Here is a 20,263-nt window from a genome sequence, read left to right as displayed (position 1 = left end):
AGGTGTTGGGAAAGCTCTACATGCCACTCCCTGCTGAGGGCTGTGCTGGCATCCTTGTCTGGCAGCTTTGCAGGGTGGCTGTCCTTGGGTACATTCCAGCCATAGCTTGGAACCCTTGCCTTTCTTGAGTGGTGTGAGGACTGAATATCTGCGTGCATTCTTTCACTCAAGAGTGAAGAGAAGCTTTGCTTATCTAGCTGTGTTTCCTTAAAGTGACTAACCAGTGGTGCATTAAACTGGGGTGGGTTTGTTTCTCAGAATCTTAACTTCTCAACTGTTGATTGATCACTGTTGACTCAACACTAAAATCTCATCTGCCTCTGCTTGTCATCCCTGGGTTATTGGGGTTTGGTATTTGCTTTCTCTTAAGGTTCAAAAAGGCAGAAAAATATGCACAAGCATTTGGCAATAGGCACAGCAGATAGAGAATTATGAAGTAGATATACCAGAGTCAGATATTTTTGTTGAAATCCTGACTTTATATGACTGTCTGTTTTACTTGTAATATGGTCCTTGCCATGAGGCAGGGTATCTGGAGACGTGGCAGGTAGTCAGCAAGTGTAGGGAAGGAACTTATTATCTTGGGCAGAGTGTCTGCTCCCACCAACTGCTCAAACTTGCATTCTTTTCAAGACTTCTTTCCTGCTACTTAATTGTTGGTAATTTGAGAAACTATCTTTGAATCAGACACCTTGGCAAGAAGGTAGGATTAAGAGAGTATTTGGGACCAAAAAAAGATATACATCTGTCTACTTGCTGGACACTTTGATGGCAGAGGGAAAACTGTGGACAAATTCCTGACAGGTGGTAATACTTATCTGCAATTTAATATATATATATTTTTTGCTACGCCCTGCATCATGAGATATCTTAGTTTCCTGACCAGGGATTGAACCTGTGTCCCCTGTATTGGGAGCACAAAGTCTTAACCACTGGGCCACCAGGGAAGTCCCTAACATTTTTTTAAATATGTTTCCTTAAGTAATCTTACCATGTTCTACTGACAATACTTACATTGGTCCCCTAAAATAACAAGGAACATCATCAAAACATGTAAGAAAGGCAACAGGAAGGTAAAAAATAGAAAAGAAAGTTTGTAGGGAAAGTCAGGACTTAGAATTTCATATAGATTGCATAGAGATTGAGGCAGATAATTCTAACCATGTCACTTTAGGTCAGTGCTCACAGTTCCCGATAAGTAAGTGGGTGATTATTAGAAGTCTGGGTTTTCTGATCCCACCCCAGAATCTGCAGGGAAGGGTTCTGGGAATATTGTTTTAGTAAGCATCTTAGGCGATACTTACGATCAGACAAGTTTGGGAAACTGCCACCGTCCAATTGCCTGCTAGGACTAAAGTATTTCCAAAACTTATAAGTAAATATATGTGTGTTGTGTGTGCATGTGTGTTATTACCAAGGTTTTAAACTTTGAAAAAAAAATTGTCAAATACTCCATATTGACATCATAAACATTTCTTAGTGAAAACATCTGTTATTTGGATAGGGTTGTATGGCTTCCCATGTGGTGCTAGTGGTAAAGAACCCACCTGCCAATGCAGGAGACATAAAAGACCTGGATTCTTTCCCTGAATCAGGAAGATCCCCTGGAGGAGGGTATGGCTACCCACTCCAGTATTCTTCCCTAGAGAATCCCATAAACAGAGGAGCCTGGTGAGCTACAGTCCATGGAGTCGCAAAGAGTCAGACATGACTGAAGCGAATTAGCATACAGCATGTGGGGTTATAGAAGGTTTTCTCATATGTTATCTCAGCTGTTCCTAAAACCAACCCTTTGATGGGTTGGACAACAAAGATCATGTTTGGCCCCAGATTACACATAGCAAATGGGCTCAACGTGTAACTGGCAGGTGGCAGAACTGGCTTTCAACCGGATCCTTCACCAGGTGGGGGAGCCCAGCACCAACCCCAGAGCCCACCCCTTTTGCTCTTTTCTCCCACACCCTGGTCACCAGGTTGATGACAGCATTTCTAACATATCAGGCTCTTAGCATATCCACACCTTTCCACATTCTGATTCCCTGGCCACCATATCCTTCTTCTCTTTGCAAACTCACAGGCATTCATGAAGGTGCCTTCCATGAAGCTTTTCTGGACACTCTTCTCACTCTACCACCCAAGCAGAGCCAGTTTTTCTTTCAGCTGGCTTTCCATCAAGTTTATAAATCCTTCTACCACGTGCTGGGCTTGTTTAATCTAGGTGAGTTCAATGATACATGTTCAGTAATGCCTCCCTTCTTCCTCCCCACTCCACCGTTATACCACTTACTTTGAATAGATGGGAAGGTAATCACCTCTAAAACACTCAGTGCTCATTGGCTAAGCTTTGGGAAGTGTTGGAGGAATGCTTTAAAGGCTTTTCCAAACTTTGACAAAAAAGCAAGCGTTCAGGAGGCCAGAAACATGGCCACTAACATCCTCTAGGAACAGAATTGTTTAAAAGGTCCAGGGAGCATTGTCTAGTGAGAAGCTGGGGAATGGCAGGGGACCCTATGCACAAAAACACAGATTTGGTAGTATTCTTGATAGGTAATTTAAGGACCATCCAAGGACATTTTCAGCTAGTGGTGATTTTTGTGTTACACTCATAGCCCTAGATTAGATGTGACTGTCTGTCATGGCTTTCAAATCGTATTATAGTTATTTCTTGATGCAAATAACTCCCCTACTGCACTTTGAGCAAGGGTGGACCCGAGCCATATTCATCTTTGTCTGCCAATTGATAACTGTTGAATAAACTTTGGGGGAATAGATCTTCTAGCCATCTGCATCTGAGTGCAATCCAATGATTTAAGTATGGTTCTAATTCCAGTTCTCCTGTGTTTATAGCCACCACTGGTCCAAGCAATCTTCAGCGGTGATCCAGAGGAGATACGGATGCTCATCCACAAAACAGAAGATGTGAATGCTCTGGTAGGAGATGCTCTGGCTTTGCCTGCCCAGACCCTCTTCACCTTTTCTGTGCCATGGACCTTTTTGATGTCTGGTGAAAGCCCTGGCCCACTTCTCAGAATTCTGTTTTGAAATGCTCTAAATAAAATATATAAGATTCAAATGGAAATCAATTATTTTGAACTATATTGAATCAAAATTTTCATATAATAATATATGTGTTTATCAGCACATATAAATGGCAAGATACAGTAGGAGATCTAATAATGGCCATAATTTAAAAATAATGATGAGCCTGATCAATATTTTGTGTTACCTGCCACCACTCTAACGTGGCGTGAATGTGCCTATGATTTCTGCCAACACTAAGGTTTGCTGCCTGCATTCATAATGTGAAGAAATGTGAACTTGCAGTTAGAAGCTAGTGAAAATAGAGTTAGAAACTTTGTTCTAGAGAACCCATGGCTTACAAGCAGGAGCTGACAAACTATGGTTTGTCACCTGGTTTTGTACAAGCTAGTGGCTAAGAATAGTTTTTATTTTTTAAATGGCTGAAAAAAGAATGAAAAAAAAAGAGTATTTTGTGACTTAGGAAAATTGTATGAAATTCACATTTTGATATCTACACATTAAGTTTGTTTGGAACATGGGAAGGACAGCTTTCCTACTGCAGGAGCAGAGTTGAGTACCTGTGACAGAGACAGTATGTGGCCTGCCCGAAATATTTACTCTCTGGCCCTTTGGAGGGAAAATTTGCTGCCCTCTGCACTAGAGGGTCCATGAACCTGGGATGAGTGGATGAACTTGGCGTCCTGTGTGTACCCTGAAATCATACATAATATGTGCGTGCATTTTTGGACGTTTTGTTTAATGAAAGGGTCAAGGCATTTCATCAAACTCTTAAAAGGGTTCATAATCCCCTAAAGATTAAGAACCACTGAATCTGGAAGTTCTTGACATAAACCTGCAATGAGGAAAAGTGAAAAGAGTTAGTCAATAATTTATCCTTTTAATAGTTTCCTAGACCTAGATTGAACAAGCAATTATGTATAGTACATGCTACTAATTCTCTTAATGTAATGCAATTACCTACATGCTCCAGTCTGTCAGGGAGAGGAGTTCTCTTTGAAGTCCCAAGTGTTCAGGAGAAACAACAGACTCAGACACATCTACGGTGCAAGAAGAGCTTTGCCACCGGGAAATGCATTCTGTCTGAGGTTGCATCTCTGTCCGCTCAGCCACATGTTTTATTCAGAAGGCGAGTCATCACTGCCACCCATTGCTCTGTGGCAATGTAGGTTGCTGTGGCTTTTTGAAAAAGCTCTTGGCAGTTTCTCTCCAGCTGGCACTGACAGCAGCAGAGCAGTGTGCTGTGACATTTTTGCCAGGTAAGCACAGATGAGGTCAGGGCCAGACTACTTGAGAAGGCAACTGGGCATTTGTCTAGGGCCGATGGGGCCATATACTTCTGAGAGGAGGCAAGGCAAGTAAGTTGATCATCTATGTTCTGACATCACCAGAATTCATCTAGCCTGTTCTGTGTTGTGGGCCACACCCAGGCCAGCCCAAGGCAAGGTTACTATCTTCCCTGATAATCATCAACAAGCAGGACTTTTGTGAGTCCTGTGTACCAAGAAGGAGTGTACTGTCCTCTGAAAACCTTTAATTTCTCCTTAGGAAAGTGACAAACAGCTGCTAGCTGGTAAACATTAGAGGAGGTTAACTGCTGTAACACACAGATGGCTCAAACATAAGATATGTTTAGTTCTCTTATGAGCAGATTAGAGGGGTGGCTCTTTTCTGCATAGAGTCCCAGGTATCAGCATGTAGCTTCTAAGGTCATTCAAGGGGTGTGTCAACAGCCCAACAAGAAGGGAAAAAAAGAATGTGGCAGCAAAGCCTGGGAGGATTTTATGGGACAGCTCGGCAGTGGCATAATCACGTCTACTCACATCCCACTGCCCGGAACTCATCCCATGCCATGGCTAACTACAGAAGAGGTTGGGAAGTTAGTGTAACTGTGTCCCCAAAGTGTCAGAGAACAGTGACTTTGGTGAACAAGTTGCTGTCTTGGCTACACCAATTTCTGGTTTTAGAGAATTTTAGGTAATTTAAATGATACCCCTTAGTCGTCTGTGTAGTGTGTTGTTAATTTGACAGTTAATTACTGAGTTTGGATCCTGTGTAAGGTCCTGAGGATACAGCAGTTAAAAAGATAGCTCTTTCCCTCGTGAGCTTACAACGTGGCAGAGAAGGCAACAAGTGAGAAATCATACCATATTGTATTTCTGAAATGGAAAATCTGGGATACTATTTAGGGGCCTATGTTAATCATGAGGGGCTAATGAAGTGAGGTATGAACTGAGGCTGCTGTGGAAAGTGTGTTGTAGTTGCTGTTAGATGTGTGGCAGCTGTTGGATGTGACAGCAGAGAAGGGTGGGATAAAGAGAGAGGAATGAATGAATGAATGAGTGGTTAAATGAGTGAATAAACAAGCCTAAGAGGAGCCTGAGTTCTTAGGTTGATCGTGTGGCTCTTCTGGGTCCACAGACTCTTTCCTCCACTCATACTTCTTAGAGCCTCCCTCTTCACATCCCCCTTTCCCTTCCTCAGGGGAGTATAAAGATCATTTGCTCCTCTACTCTGTTATCAGGCATGTTGCAGACACTGAGCTGTCCTCTTCAGTGGTTTTCCTTGGGCGGCATTCCTTCGGAATCAGTCACAGTGACTGCTGGAGGTGGATTAGACAGTTTAGGGGAAGTGATCGTTAACAAAGGGCATAGGGAGATGGAAGATAAATCTGGATTTGAAATCTAAACCCAAAGATTCATTTTAGGATAGAAGAGCGGCTGCTCCCAGACATGTCATTGTCAAGGAGGGGAAGTAAATCAGGGAAGCACCTCTTGCTAGCGAGAAGACAGTTTTTGTCTTCTCTTCTCATCCTTTTCTTTTCTCTCTTTATCCCTATTTAGTCACTTAATTTTTCTTTTCTGCTCTAGGCTCTGACTTTTTTGCTTTCTTTTATCTTCATCTTTCTGTATCTTTTGATGGGTTGCCTGTTCTTTGGTATAAATACACTTTGATTGACTGATCCTGATAGAAGAGTCTCATTCAGCTTTGCCTCTCTGTGTTTTTCCAGACTTTATTTCCCAGTAGTAGTATGCATCAACCAAATGGCATTACTCAGCCTGGTATTTTTTCTTTTCTCACTTCTCCATTGTTCTGATCCCACCTGTCCTTTCAGGCCTGCTATTGATCCTTCCTCTGTTGCTGCTAAGTCGCTTCAGTCGTGTCCGACTCTGTGCAACCCCATAGACAGCAGCCCACCAGGCTCACCTGTCCCTGGGATTCTCCAGGCAAGAACACTGGAGTGGGTTGCCATTTCCTTCTCCAGTGCATGAAAGAGAAAAGTGAAAGTGAAGTCGCTCAGTCGTGTCCAACTCTAGCGACCCCATGGACTGCAGCCTACCAGGCTCCTCCGTCCATGGGATTTTCCAGGCAAAAGAACTGGAGTGGGGTGCCATTGCTTTCTCCGCCTTCCTCTGTTAAGTTGGCCTAATTTTCAACTTTCTTTCTGCTGCCTTCTCTTCCACCTCCCAAATCCCTTAGCTCTTTGTACCTCACTGATCACTTTACTTGAGTTATTTATGTCTGTGTTTTACTTTTGACTAACTGTGTTTGACATGACTGCTATATCACTCATTCTCATTTGCTCAGTGGCCCAGTTCAGTCCTTGCAACACATGTTGAGTGAATGACTAAACCTGCTTTATTACTTATGTTGAGCCAATTTGTGGTTGCCTATTTTAATTTTTAAAAATTTATTTATTTTTTACTTTTGGCTGTGCTGGGTCTTCATTGCTGCAGGGGCTACTCACTGGTTTTGGTGTGCAAGTTTCTCATTGCAGTAGCTTCTCTTGTTGCATAGCATGGGCTCCAGGGCACAGGCTCAACAGTTACGGCTCACAGGCTTAGTTGTTTCGTGGCATGTGGTATCTTCTTGAATCATGGGTCAAACCCATGTCTCTTGCATTGGAAGGCTAATTCTTTACCACTGAGCCACCAGGGAAGCCTACCTATTTTTCAACAAGGACAGTGGTGGCCAGATAGTTCTGGCTTAGTTAGTGGCCCTCCATTCTCAGTTGTAAGATTAAAAGTTCTCTTCCTAAGATTGAAAATTCATAGATGGATTTGAGGAGCCACAGAACAATCAGGAAGGGTCATCTGAGTCTCTCTGTGGTTTCCCTGGTTGCTGGCATGCCAGAGCCTGGAAATGTGGGAAGACAGTTATATGTTCTGAGAGATCCATTAAAGTTGACCCATATGTGGTTGATAATAGAAAGATTTAGAAGCTTTTATCCAACTGGTTAAATTGAAGTAGAGCATCTGAAGTCTAAATGAATGTAGAGATTCTGAAAACCAAAACTTGAACTCAATAAAGACATTTTTGGGATAATGCTATGACAACATGGCATCAGCAGACCATTTACTGCATACCACACTGAAATAACGACAGAGACGAACTGGGGCTTGTCAATGGCAAGTGGTAAAGACAGGGAGGGAACCATGCCCAGTGAGGAATGGGATGTTTTAGCCTTGGGAAAGATGAGAGAAATATCTGAAATAGTTCAAGCACTGTCAAATTAAACTGGAGCTCTTCTTATATGTCACATCATTGTAAGCTGCAGAAAATAAGATTTCAGGCCAAAATAAAAGAAAGAACTTCATAGAGCTGTCTAAAGATGTAATGAGTTGACTTAACAAATAATAAACTCTTTGAAAGACCATTAGACTAGAGATTCTAGAGGTGACCAGTAGTAGTAACATACATGGCCTCACTTTCCTGTTTTGTGTCCTTGGCCAGTATTGCTAATGGTTCATGACCTTTTTCCCCCACTCAGCCTTACAGACTCGCATTTCTTCTTGGGACAGCACTGTGAAATTTAAATTGGCCTGTAAATTAAAATCTTCTTTCCATGCCTGGACTAGGTGATGTTTACAGTCTCTTAAAACTGTGAAAGACTACAATTCTAAGATTTGTAAGTCCCACATGATAGCAAACCCATGGAGTTTATTTCTTTTTAAAACTAGCAGTAACAGATATGAATACACACACATACAAAATCTTTGTCATACTAAATAAAATTTGCAATAGTTCCTTAGTATCAACTAATTGCCAGTGCATATTCAATTTTATTTTGTTATAATAGTTTTAAAAATGCCTTTTTACGGTTGGGTTGTCCCTGGGTTGATTATTTTAATGCATCTACTTTATACAAATAATAAATGAGTTTGCCAAGCAATTAATGTTTATCATTTGCCATAATAGGATCTGGCCCAGGTATTGGGTTGGCCAAAAAGTTCATTTAGGTTTTTCTGTAAGATCTTACAAAACCCTGAACAAACGTTTTGGCCAAACCAATATATTGGTGCATTTTGCTTACTGTCTTCACTTCCAGGGTAGGAAGGGATGATGAGTGCATCTATTAGAATACATCTTGACATGAAAGCTAGCATTATGTTTGCAAAGTACTTATAGTGAAAAAAGTGGAGGAAGCATTAAAGCTGTGAATCTTGACTATGGGCATTAATTCAGGGGATGGTGACCTGCCAATCTCAAGATCTAAGTGAGAAAAAAAGAAACTGTATTATTTTTATCTGATGAGAGGGTTTTTTCCGATAAATGAGACAAACTGTCAATAGTAAATTTGTAACTTGTTCTCATGTGTGTTACCATACCTACAAAAAAAAAAAAAATACCATACATAGTACAAAAACATTTTTTCTTATGATTAGAACTTTCAAGATAGACTTTCTTAGCAACTTTCAAATGTGCAGTACAGTATTTTTAACTAAGGTTACTATGCTGTACATTACATCCCCATGACATGTGCACTGTTTCTTTTAAAAATAGAATAATTTTTTGAATCCATCCAGAAGGATGTAATCTGACTCTACCTAAAGAATTTTGAGTGATAAATTTAACAGCCTTTTTAAACTTCTCTCAGCTTCTTTCTATCATGTCATGAAAACATGACAAATACAAACTATATAACACAGCTTTTAAGCTTCTAGACTTTGGTGTATTTTCCTTCACCTTCATATATCTTGATTTTTTTCTCTTTTTTAAATAAGGAATTTTATATGGAGATAAAGACCTGAGTTATTTTGTTAGCTTTACAGACCCTCTAAATTAGACCTAAATCAGGAACCGCTGGGAGTAAGGAGGCTACAGGCAACCGCTGGGAGTCAGGAGGCATACTGTCACTGGGGGTGATGACCCGCTCAGCTCTCGCTGAATGTTTCTGCACAAGAATACAGGCTCGGTGTGGCCCAGACTTAAGTTTCTAAGAGAAAGTACAGGAAATCTCTAAATTGTTCAATGTTTATTCCAAAAAAATGATCCAACATCTTTTAGGCCAAAGAAAACACATCTGTGGGCCAAATCCAGCTTGCAGGCCACCGTTTTGCTAACCGTGGATCAGCAAATATTTAGAAGTTAAGGTTTCTCTGGCCACCTGATCTGGAAATCCAAAGCAGAGTCCTGAAGCAGACGACCCAGGGTTCTGGGGAGAGCAGTGACCTGTGTTCTGCAAGTGTGGACAGCACTTCTGGCTCCCTGGCCAGTGGATAGACTGCAGGCCCCTTCACAGCTCTGGGACGGGTGTTTTTGTCCTGAGGGTAGGTGCTCACCTCTCAGCATCCGCCTGGCAGTACTGTCACATTCTCCGCTCCTTGTTGGACCACTGCCCAGGATGTGGGGCTGTGGTTTGGAAGCCATGACCTATGTCCTGTAGAGAATGATTCATGAACTCCAGAGGGCTCTGAGCAGGCTGCAGTGATGTGCCTTCCCAGCCCTTTACGATGTGTGAAGGCAGGTCTGGTTAGCATCATTCTTAATTGTCCTCTGGGGGACGCTCAGTGCGTCCTTCTCCTGCTGCCCTCATTCTTTCCCAGCATCTGGGTCGTTTGTAATGATTCGGCTCTTCACATCAGGTGGCCAAAGGATTGGAGCTTCAACTTCAGCATCAGTCCTTCCAATGAATATTCAGGGTTGATTTCCTTTAGGATTGACTGATTTGATCTCCTTGCAGTCCAAGAGACTCTCAAGAGTCTTCTCCAGCACCGCAATTCAAAAGCATCAATTCTTCAGCACTCAGCCTTGTTTATGGTCCAACTCTAACATCTGTACATGACTACTGGAAAAACCATAGCTTTGACTATATGAACTCTGTCGGCAAAGTAATGTCTCTGCTTTTTAATATGCTGTCTAGGTTTGTCATAGCTTTCCTTCCAAGGAGCAAGCATCTTTTAATTACATGGCTGCAGTCACTGTCCAAGGTGATTTTGGAGCCCAAGAAAATAAAATCTCCCAACTGCTTCCACTTTTACCCCATCTATTTTCCATGAAGTGATTGAATTGGATGCCATCATCTTAGTTTTCTTAATGTTGAGGTTTAAGCCAGCTTTTTCACTCTCCTCTTTCATCAAGAGGCTCTTTAGTTCCTCTTCGCTTTCTGCCATAAGGGTGGTGTCATCTGCATGTCTCAGGTTATTCATTTTTCTCCCAGCAGTCTTGATTCCAGCTTGTGCTTCATCCAGCCCAGCGTTTCACATGATGTACTCTGCATAGAAGTTAAATAAGCAGGGTGACAATATACAGCCTTGATGTACTTCTTTCCTGATTTGGAACCAGTCCGTTGCTCCATGTTTGGTTCTAACTGTTGCTTCCTGACCTGCATACAGGTTTCTCAGGAGGCAGGTAAGACAGGTAGATGTTTTTCTGGAATTCCCTTACTTTCTGTATGATCCAACAAATGTTGGCAATTTGATCTCTGGTTCCTCTGCCTTTTCTAAAACCAGCTTGTACATCTGGAAGTTTTCAGTTCATGTACTGTTGAAGCCTAGCTTGGAGGATTTTGAGCATATCCTTACTAGCATGTGAAATGAACACAGTTATGCAGTAGTTTGTACATCGTTTGGCACTGTCTTGCTTTGGGATTGGAATGAGAACTGACGATTTCCAGCCGTGTGGCCAATGCTGAGTTTTCCTGGCATACTGAGTGCAGTACTTTAATAGCATCATCTTTTAGGATATGAACTAGATCAGCTGGAATTCCATTGCCTCCACTAGCTTTGTTCGTAGTGATTCTTCCTAAGAGCCACTTGACTTTGCACTCTAAGATGTCTGTCTCTAGATGAGTGATCACACCATCATGGTTATCTGGGTTATTAGGATCTTTTTTGTGTAGTACTTCTAGATGGCAATACCATATAATTTCATGTCTTTTTAGTTATATTTAGGAACATTTCATATCATAAGATACAGAAAAATAATTTTTGTAGTTTCAGTTAGAATAAACAGTGAAAGTTTCAAGGTACTTTTGGGCTTCTTTATTTTCTAATTTCTTTTATAATGAGAATGTAGTTATAATCATAAAATTTTAAAGCTTTGTTGAAAAGAGATAACTCATTTAAAATGAATTGAGCAGAGAGAACCATATATTCAGATTATTCTTAAAAGATATGCTCAAATTAAAAGGGTATAACATATATTTTAGATGAATTCACTGTGCCAGCCCTTATTTTTACCAAGGGTATATTCCTTTTGGTTTCAAATGTTAACTGACTATATAATTATTATAGCCAGAGGACTTTCCAATTGTAGTTTTATAGACATAATATTATATAACTGATTTTAAAAGAAGAAATGCAAAGAGCTTAAATGTATATTATGTAATTAGGACAGAAGCCTGGGAGATAGATGGGATTTTTCCCCAGGAGGTGCATAGGTGGTTGTAATCAAGTCAGTTGCCAACTTCCTGCTTGAACGGTTGTTCACGGCAGTCAGTCTAGGGCAGTTGTGGATTTGTTGCTGTTACTTTCTGAAGTCATCCTGAGTGCAGTACAGTATACCTTCTCCTTTAGCCCGCTTCCTAAACTCCTTCTGGGCTTTCCTACCTCCCATATGCACCTGATCAGAATTTTTGATATAACACTTTCACAACAAACTGTTTTGTATGTTCCTCCTTGATATACTTTATTTATTGGTGAAGTGAAGTGAAAATCACTCAGTCATGTCGGACTCTTTGTGATCCCATGCACCGTATCCTGCCAGGCTCCTCTATTCATGGAATTCTCCAGGCAAGAATACTGGAGTAGGTAGCCGTTCCCTTCTCCAGGGGATCTTCCCAACCCAGAGATCAAACCCAGGTCACTTGCATTGCAGGCGGATTCTTTACCATCTGAGCCAGCAGAGAAGCCCCTTATTTATTGGTACATAATCCATATCAAGGGGCTTCCCCAGTGGCTCAGTGGTAAAGAATCTGCCTGCAATGCAGGAAACACCAGTTTGATCCCTGGTTTGGGAAGATCCCCTGGAGAAGGAAATGGCAATCCACTCCAGTACTATTGCCTGGAAAATCCCATGGACAGAGGAGCCTGGGACTTCCCTGGTGGCTCAGATGGTAAACTGTCTAGAATGCAGGAGACCCAGGTTCGATCCCTGGGTTGGGAAGATCCCCTGCAAAAGGAAATGGCAATCCACTCTAGTACTATTGCCTGGAAAATCCCATGGACAGAGGAGCCTGGTAGGCTACAGTCCATGGGGTCGAAAAGAGTCAGACACGACTGAGCAACTTCACTTTCACTTTGGGAAGATCCCCCTGGAGAAGGAAATGGCAACCCACTCCAGTATTCTTGCTTGGGAAATCCCATGGACAGAGGAGCCTGGTGGGGCTACAGTCCATGGGATTGCAAAGAGTTGGATATGACTGAGCAACTAAGCATAACAATGATGAATCCCTATCAGCCACACTAAAATGCAACTATGGTTAGGGAAAAGAGTACTGGGTTCAGGTTTGAGGCAGAAGTCTTGGGTTCTGTGTGTTGTTGAGCCAGTTAATCCACTCTGGGCTCAGTTCCTTATCTATTAAGTGAGTTTGATAACAAACTTCTTATCAGATTTTGGTTGGTATGTTATTAGATTTGGCTGCATTAGAAAACCGATAAAAGGAAAATGGTAACTTGTAGTAAATAAAAGTAAATTTAAAAAAGTAAAATAAAAGTTTTACATTTAGTAAAACTAAAATGTAGTGATTTTGAATAAAATAGAAGTTTGTTTATTTCCAGTGTACAAGTTCAGAGGTAGGCTACCCAAGACTAGCGTAGTACAGGCATAGCTCAGAGATATTGCGGGTTTGGTTTCCTACCACTACAATAATGAGAGTATCGCAGTAAAGCAAGTCACATGAAATTTTTGATTCTCAGTACATATAAAACTTATGTTTACATTGCACTGTGGTCTGTAAAGTGTGCAATAGCATTATGTCTAAAAAGCAATGTACATACCTTAATAATGTACTGTGATAGTTGCTCAGTCATGTCCAACTCTTTATAATGCTGTGGACTATAGCCCACCAGGCTCCTCTGTCCATGGAATTCTCCAGGAAAGAATACTGGAGTGCGTAGCCATTCCCTTCTCCAGGGGATCTTCCAGACCCAGGGATTGAACCCTGGTCTCCTGTATTGCAGGCAAATTCTTTACTGTCTGAGCCACCAGTAATACCTTAAGGTCTGAGCCACCCAGCATACCTTAATACTTTATTGCTAAAAAACAGGTAACCATCTTCTGAGCCTTCAGTGAGTCATAATCATTTTGCAATAGTAACATCAAAGGTCACTGATCACAGATCACCATTACACGTAGAAAAATAATGGCAAACTTCAGAATATTGTGAGAATTGCCAAAATGTGACACAGAGACATGAAGTGGGCAAATGCAGTTGGAAAAAAGGTACTGGTAGACTTGCTCAACTCAAAGTTGCCACAAACCTTCAATTTGTAAAAAACAAAGCAAAAAAAAAGAGTCAAATCTCAGTATCTGCAAAATGCAGTAAAGCAAAGTGCAATAAAATGAGGTATGCCTGTGCTCAGTGATGGTAAGATCCAGCCTTTGTCTCTTTTTGTGCTGCCATCCTTGGTAGGTGGCTTCTATCTCATTGTCCAGAATGTCTGCTTGAGATCCAGCCATCACATCCCAATTCAGATAGCTTTAGAAAGGTGGAAGAAGGGAATTCCACCCCCCAACCCCAAGGACACTTCCACTAAGGACACAATGGCTTATGTATTGTCTAGAACCTCATTAGATGGTTGGCTAAAAAGAATTGTTTATTATGAGAGAGAGATGTTGGGGCTAACCATGACCTTTGAAAGAATTTTGTGACCTGGAAATGCTCTGAGTACAAAAAAGTACATCATTTATAAAATATTACTGTAAGGCAACCTCATATACATTCATCCATTCACCAAATATTGATTAAATACCTGCTAGAGGTGTAGCATTAGAGCTGACATCCCATGTACTTCCTCACATTTTCTTATTCAATTACATTATCTCCAAAAAAAGAGTTTGAGTATCCATGCAGCTGTGATTCCACCCTTGCTCCCTGATTTTCTGTGCACGTGGGAACATAACATCACTAAGATACCTTCCCTTTCTTTGGGAGAGGGGAGGGAGCAAGGTGACATTGGAGCATGATGTAAATGGTAGATCTCTGTGGCTCGCAGATACATACACTGTGTTTTCCTTGCCAGATCTCAGAGGTCCTGTCTTTTGTCATCAGTGCTTCATGTTGATTTATATCTTATGTCCTTTCCCTCTATTTAAAACATATATGCTGTATTGTCTCTTTATCATCTGCCCTCTCCTTTTCAAATATGGGTGTTTGAGCAGGCATATGTTTTATTTGGGAGGTAAAGATAGATGGGTGGATGGATAGCTAGATCAGTTGGTGGATGGGTAGGTGGATGGAATAGCAGGCAAGCATGCATAACCTAATGGCCAGGCAGCATGTCCAGTGCTGGGGTTATTACTGTTTCTTAGGGGGCCCCAATGTATGCAGGATCCCTAAGGAAATAAGATCTGCAGTCACAGGCTCAAGATACTTCATTTGGACGGTATCTGGAGATGTCTGACATCCTTCCTCCTAATCTTCGAAGAAGTGATGGTGGTGGGCTTTCTTCTTTTTTTTAATCTTCTTGTTTTATTATGAAAATATTTGAACATTCAGAAAACAACCATGAGCCCACTACTGTAATGGAAGAAATATTAACATTTTACCTGATTTACTTAGAGAAACAAAATGGAATTTTACAGCTGAAGAGCTTTCCCCATATAAACACATGTTCCTTGCGTCATTTGAGTCTTTGCATTAGCACCACCTTACCTGAGAAGACACCATCCCCAAACTTCCTCTGTAAAACGGCCTCCCTCCACCAGCCTCTAACCTCTCTTGCTAGCGCTTTCACTGCCTCCTGTGTTCAATGCATTTATTTGTCTTCTGTCTGTTTCCCTCCACTAGCATGTCTGGTCCGTTGGAGCTGGGACATGGCTTTGTTCCCACTGAATCACCCTCATCTGGCATCAGCTAGGATCAGATGAACAGAGCTGACGTTTCTTTAGGCTTCCTGACCCATCACCCCTCCTCCCCCATCTCTCTCCCCAGGGACTACTGTCCTGAGGTTTAAATGTTTGTGTTTATATACTCTGATTTTATTTATACCTTTAAATTTATGCGTGTGTGTTACATAGATGCCAAAACAATAGATGGTGTTGTGTATCTTTAAATACCTTAACTAAGCAAGCTGTTTATAGCCTCTGTAACTTGCTTTTTCTTGTTCAACATTATGTGCTCAAGATTTATCTATGTGGCTATATGCCACAAAAATTTATTTCATAGATTTCATATTTCTACAATATTCCTTCTAGGATTTCATCACAGTGGGTCCATTCTTGGCCAAGAGCCTTGTAATAATGGCTGTTTTATTAAAGAGGAGAAGTCCCTTTTGTCAGGGACTCTCTGAATCTGATCTGTGGTAACAACTGCATCAGTCGTAGTAATGGGTAAAAAGTAAGATGGTAAATTTTGTTATGTGTGTTTTACCACACTGTTAAAAATTAAAAACGTATCAAATTATACATTTGAAAAAAAGGGGGACCAGTAAGATTTGTACCTTTGTAAAGGTAAAATTATTGTTAATGGTATTTTTAGAATCTTAATTTTACTCGCTATTGAATACATTTAATTATAAAAGTATCTTTTTCAAGAAATTGTGATTTTTATCTTTATATATTCTAGAATACAAATATTGGAATAATCATTCAGCCTTAAAAAAGAAGGAAATTCTGTCATTTGCAACGACATGGATGAACCTGAAGGACATTGAATGCAATAAACTAGAAAGACAGATACCACATGGAATCACTTACATGTAGAATCTGTTTTAAAAAGTAAATATGTGAGGTGATAGATGTGTTAACTTGATGAAGGAATCTTTTCATAATGTATATGTATATCAGTCATCACATTGCATACTTCAAATATCTAAGTTTTTGTTCATCATATTTCAATAAAGCAAATAGAATTCCCTCAGAGATAAACCACATATTTCAATATATAGTTCCCCCATATTAGAGAAGCTCTAGTGGTTTTTCTCTTAAGGAGAGAAAACTTGAGAACAAATATGTTGAGTTTCCCTAAAGTGTAATATTCAGAATTCTTGGCTTTTGACAATATTCTATAATAAATGTCAGGGAAGTCTGTTTTTGCAACGTATGACAACTTGACTTCATGCATCGGTACATATTAACTTCAATGCTTGGGATTTCTTTAGGACACATGCAAATATCCTCTTCCAAGTCTCCTATTAAAAGCAGACTTGTTAGAGGACAAAGCTTTATTTATAAAGCATTTTGCAGATATAATTGTAGGTATAATTGTAACAGTTAAGGAAGATTTATCACCCACAATTTTGAATAATGATTCATTTTGTGCTCGTGGTCAGTCACTAAGTCATATCTGACTCTGTGACTCCATGGACTGTAGCTCATCAGGATCCTCTGTCTGTGGGATTTTCCAGGCAAGAATACTGGAGTGGGTTGCCATTTCCTCCTCCAGGGGATCTTCCCGACCCAGGGATTGAACCCGCATCTCCTGCGTTTCCTGCATTGGCAAGGGGATTCTTTACCATGAGTGCCACCAATGGAATCAATGACTCAGTAGTCTTTGGCTAAATGTGAAAATGTTCTAGAAAGATCACATGTTTGACCCTCTTTTTCATTTTGCTAATAAAAATCCATCCAGGCTACCCACTGAGTATCTTGTTTCTGGAGAAACGGTCAGATTTAATGTTTGTCAATTTATCAATTTCAAAATAGGTCCTGTTACTTCATTTCCTAGATTCAATTGGTATGTTTCCTTGAACCTTACTAAACTTGAATATTTTAAAATACTATTTAGGACTTCCCTAGTGGCACAGTGGAAAAGAATCTGTCTGCCAAGAACCTGTCTGTGCAGGGAACACAGATTTTTGATTCCTGGTCTGAGAAGATTCCACATGCTGCAGAGCATCTAAGCCCGTACACCACAATTATTGAGTGTGTGCTCTAGAGCCCAGAACAACAACTACTGAGCCCTTGTGCCACAGCTACTGAACCCCACGCACCTAGAGCCCATGCTCCACAAGAGAAGCAACTTCTATGGGAAGCCCGCACACCGCAACCAAGAGTAGTCCCCACTCGCCACAGGTAGAAAAAGTCCTCGCAAAGCAATGAAGACTCAGTGCAGCCAAAAATAAATAAATTAAAAAATAAAAACCATTTAAAACACATTTGGGGGCCTTCCCTGGTGGCTCATTGGCATAGAACCTGTCTGCCAATGCAGGAGACACAGGTTCGATCCCTGATCCGAGAAGATCCTGCCTGCCATAGAGCAGCTAAGCCTGTGTGCCACATCTGTCGAGCCCACATGCTGCAACTCCTGATGCCTGAGCACCCTAGAGCCTGTGCTTTGAAACAAGAGAAGTCTCTGCATTGAGAAGCCTGTCACCACAACTAGAAAGGAGCCCTCGGTCGCCACAACTAGAGAAAAGCCCACACAGCAACGAAGACCCAGCACAGCCCAAAATGAAGAAATTGAAAACACTTTTTCAAAAAATTGGCGTTAATTAACTACCTAACCTGGAGAAGGAAATGGCAACCCACTCCAGTGTTCTTGCCTGGAGAATCCCACGGACGGAGAAGCCTGGTAGGCTGCAGTCCATGGGGTCGCACAGAGTTGGACACGACTGAAGCGACTTAGCAGCAGCAGCAACCACCTAACCATGGCTATCTCACTTCAGTTCAATTAGCAGATGTCTGTTGAGCATCTCCCATGTTCCCAGCACTGTGCGGGGGCTGGAACTGTAAGGTGACTAGAACGGAGTTCTGGTCCTCCTGGTGGATCACATGATCAGGTGGCTGAGACAGTTATTTATCCAGGTTATCAGAGGAAATGGTCAGTGCTGCAATAGAAGTAGAATCGTTCTGTTACTGCACAGACCCTGCGTGGCCAGAACTCTTATGTTAGGATCTGTGGCATTAAATTCTGCAGTTTCAAAACCATTGAATGTGGCAGATGTGTTCATGGTAAACTTTTTGGTCTCCACCCTGTCTCTCCCATCACATTTTGATCACTCTCATCTTTGTAAAAATGACCGGAAGTCTCCAAACAGAATTGCCTTTGTACTCCTGAGGGTTGGGGGGTCTTCTGTGCTCCAGATGTCTGATTATAGTACAAACAGACCTATTTGCTTTTAGTGAAACAAATGTTTTCTGTGTGCAACTGAGCTTATAAAATTTCATTAAGAAGCTAATCATTAGCCCTGATTAAGTAAACACTGGATGTTTGGCATGAATATTTTAACTTCCTATTTCCAAGCTGGCTCAGCCTTTTCAAGGTTACTGATTGTCAGCTGGGGCCAATAATTTTTCAGTCACTTGTGCAGTTTTCCACTCCATCGCCAGAGAATCTGTCTTTCCCCCATTCAGCTAGGGAAGAAAACTAAGGCTCTCCCAGAGCCCCAGACAGGAAGCTGGTTCTCTGATGCTCATTAGAGGACTTTTCTCTTGCAATTTAAATAGTGAATCTCCTCACTGTCTACTTCAGGGCAGGACAAGAGACTAAACTCGGCTTTTCTAATTCAACTTGAAACTGCCACCATTTTCTATTCCTCTATATTTGACTTTATAAACATTTAAAGCTTTAACAAAGATCAGAATTCTTTTTACTGATATTTAAGAACATGTAGAAGATGTGCTTAATTTACACTTTTATTTTCAAATCTAGGAAAGAGCATAAGTAATGAAGATACACAAAGCTTTTTAAGCCAGTGACTCAGACATTATTAATATCACTGTGAGCACGAAGAATTGGAATGGTGTTAAGATTTTCTCTGGGGAAGAATACATTATGACAACATTTTCCAAAATGTGTTTTTCAGAGACCACAATAAATTTGACTAGTGTTTAGAAGGGAAAATAAAGAGATATTTTGTGGCTAAATAAAATTGGGAAGTACTTCTACTGCAAATTTCCTTGTTTTCATGATTCACAATGTATATTGCTATATTAAAGTTTCTGGAAATTCCTACTATAAGGAAACCTGTTTAACTTTCATTGACATAGTGTTTTTCAAATTCATTTGGCTTCAAATGCCTACTTTTTTTTTTTTTAAGCTGTCCCCTGGAACCAATCCTCAGAACCAATGTGATATACTTTGAGATATACTATTATGGAATGAGAGTCTCTGGAATCGTCTGTGGCAGTGGTTCTTGAACTTGAGCATTAGCATCCTGAAGGACTTGTTAAAATACAGGTTGCTGAGTCTCACTCCCATAGTTTCTGATTTGGGAGATCCAGGGTGGGGCTTTTTCTAATAAGTTCCCTGGCAATGCTGCTGCTGCTGCTTAGGGAATATGTGTTGAGAACCACTAGTCCGTGCTCAACCTGGAAGGAAAACAAGTTGCAGTGAATAGGGGTGGTACAACATGTGTGCAAGTTAATGTATTCATACAAGATACACTGATCAGACCTGCTGTGTGTCAGGCACTGTGCTAGGCCCTGGGGATACATTGGTGGTGGACACAGGCCTGATCCTTGCATTCAGGAGTTTACAGTATAATGGAGAGACAGGCAGTAAATGGGTAAAGGAAATGAGTTGTAGGTCCATAGGAATTGAGAAGAATGCAGTGAAGGAAGCCAACAGTGTGTGTTGATACTGAATTAAAGGTGGTTGCAAAAGATCTCTGAGGCGGCAGGGATGTTTCAGCTGAGACTGGCCTTGAGAAGATGGGGATGATGTTTCAATCTGGATAAAGCCATGAGCAAGGGCCATGATGGGTGGGGGAGAGAGCAGCAAGTTCTGGGATAGGAAACAGGAGTGAGAGAGTAGAAGAAAAAGAGGTTGGAGAGGAGATGAAGCGCCAGGTCATTGGAGCTGAATGAGGGAGTCTGGATTTAATTCTAAATGCAAAAG

The 20,263-nt window shown here is 41.1% G+C and overlaps 1 protein-coding gene across 10 annotated transcripts in view; it reads left to right on the top strand.

Moving 5' to 3' along the window:
• Positions 1-20,263, top strand: part of ANKRD44 (ankyrin repeat domain 44) — a 311,687-nt gene that overhangs the window by 122,781 nt on the left and 168,643 nt on the right. For all 10 annotated transcript variants that reach the window (XM_015458628.3, XM_015458622.3, XM_015458620.3 and 7 more), the window contains one exon: positions 2,848-2,931. In XM_015458628.3, the coding sequence (XP_015314114.2) occupies positions 2,848-2,931 (84 nt within the window). The remainder of the gene's footprint in view (positions 1-2,847; positions 2,932-20,263) is intronic.

Source organism: Bos taurus, chromosome 2 (genome assembly GCF_002263795.3).
Source record: "Bos taurus isolate L1 Dominette 01449 registration number 42190680 breed Hereford chromosome 2, ARS-UCD2.0, whole genome shotgun sequence".
NCBI lineage: Eukaryota > Metazoa > Chordata > Mammalia > Artiodactyla > Bovidae > Bos > Bos taurus.
This window is presented reverse-complemented; position numbering and strand designations above follow the sequence as displayed.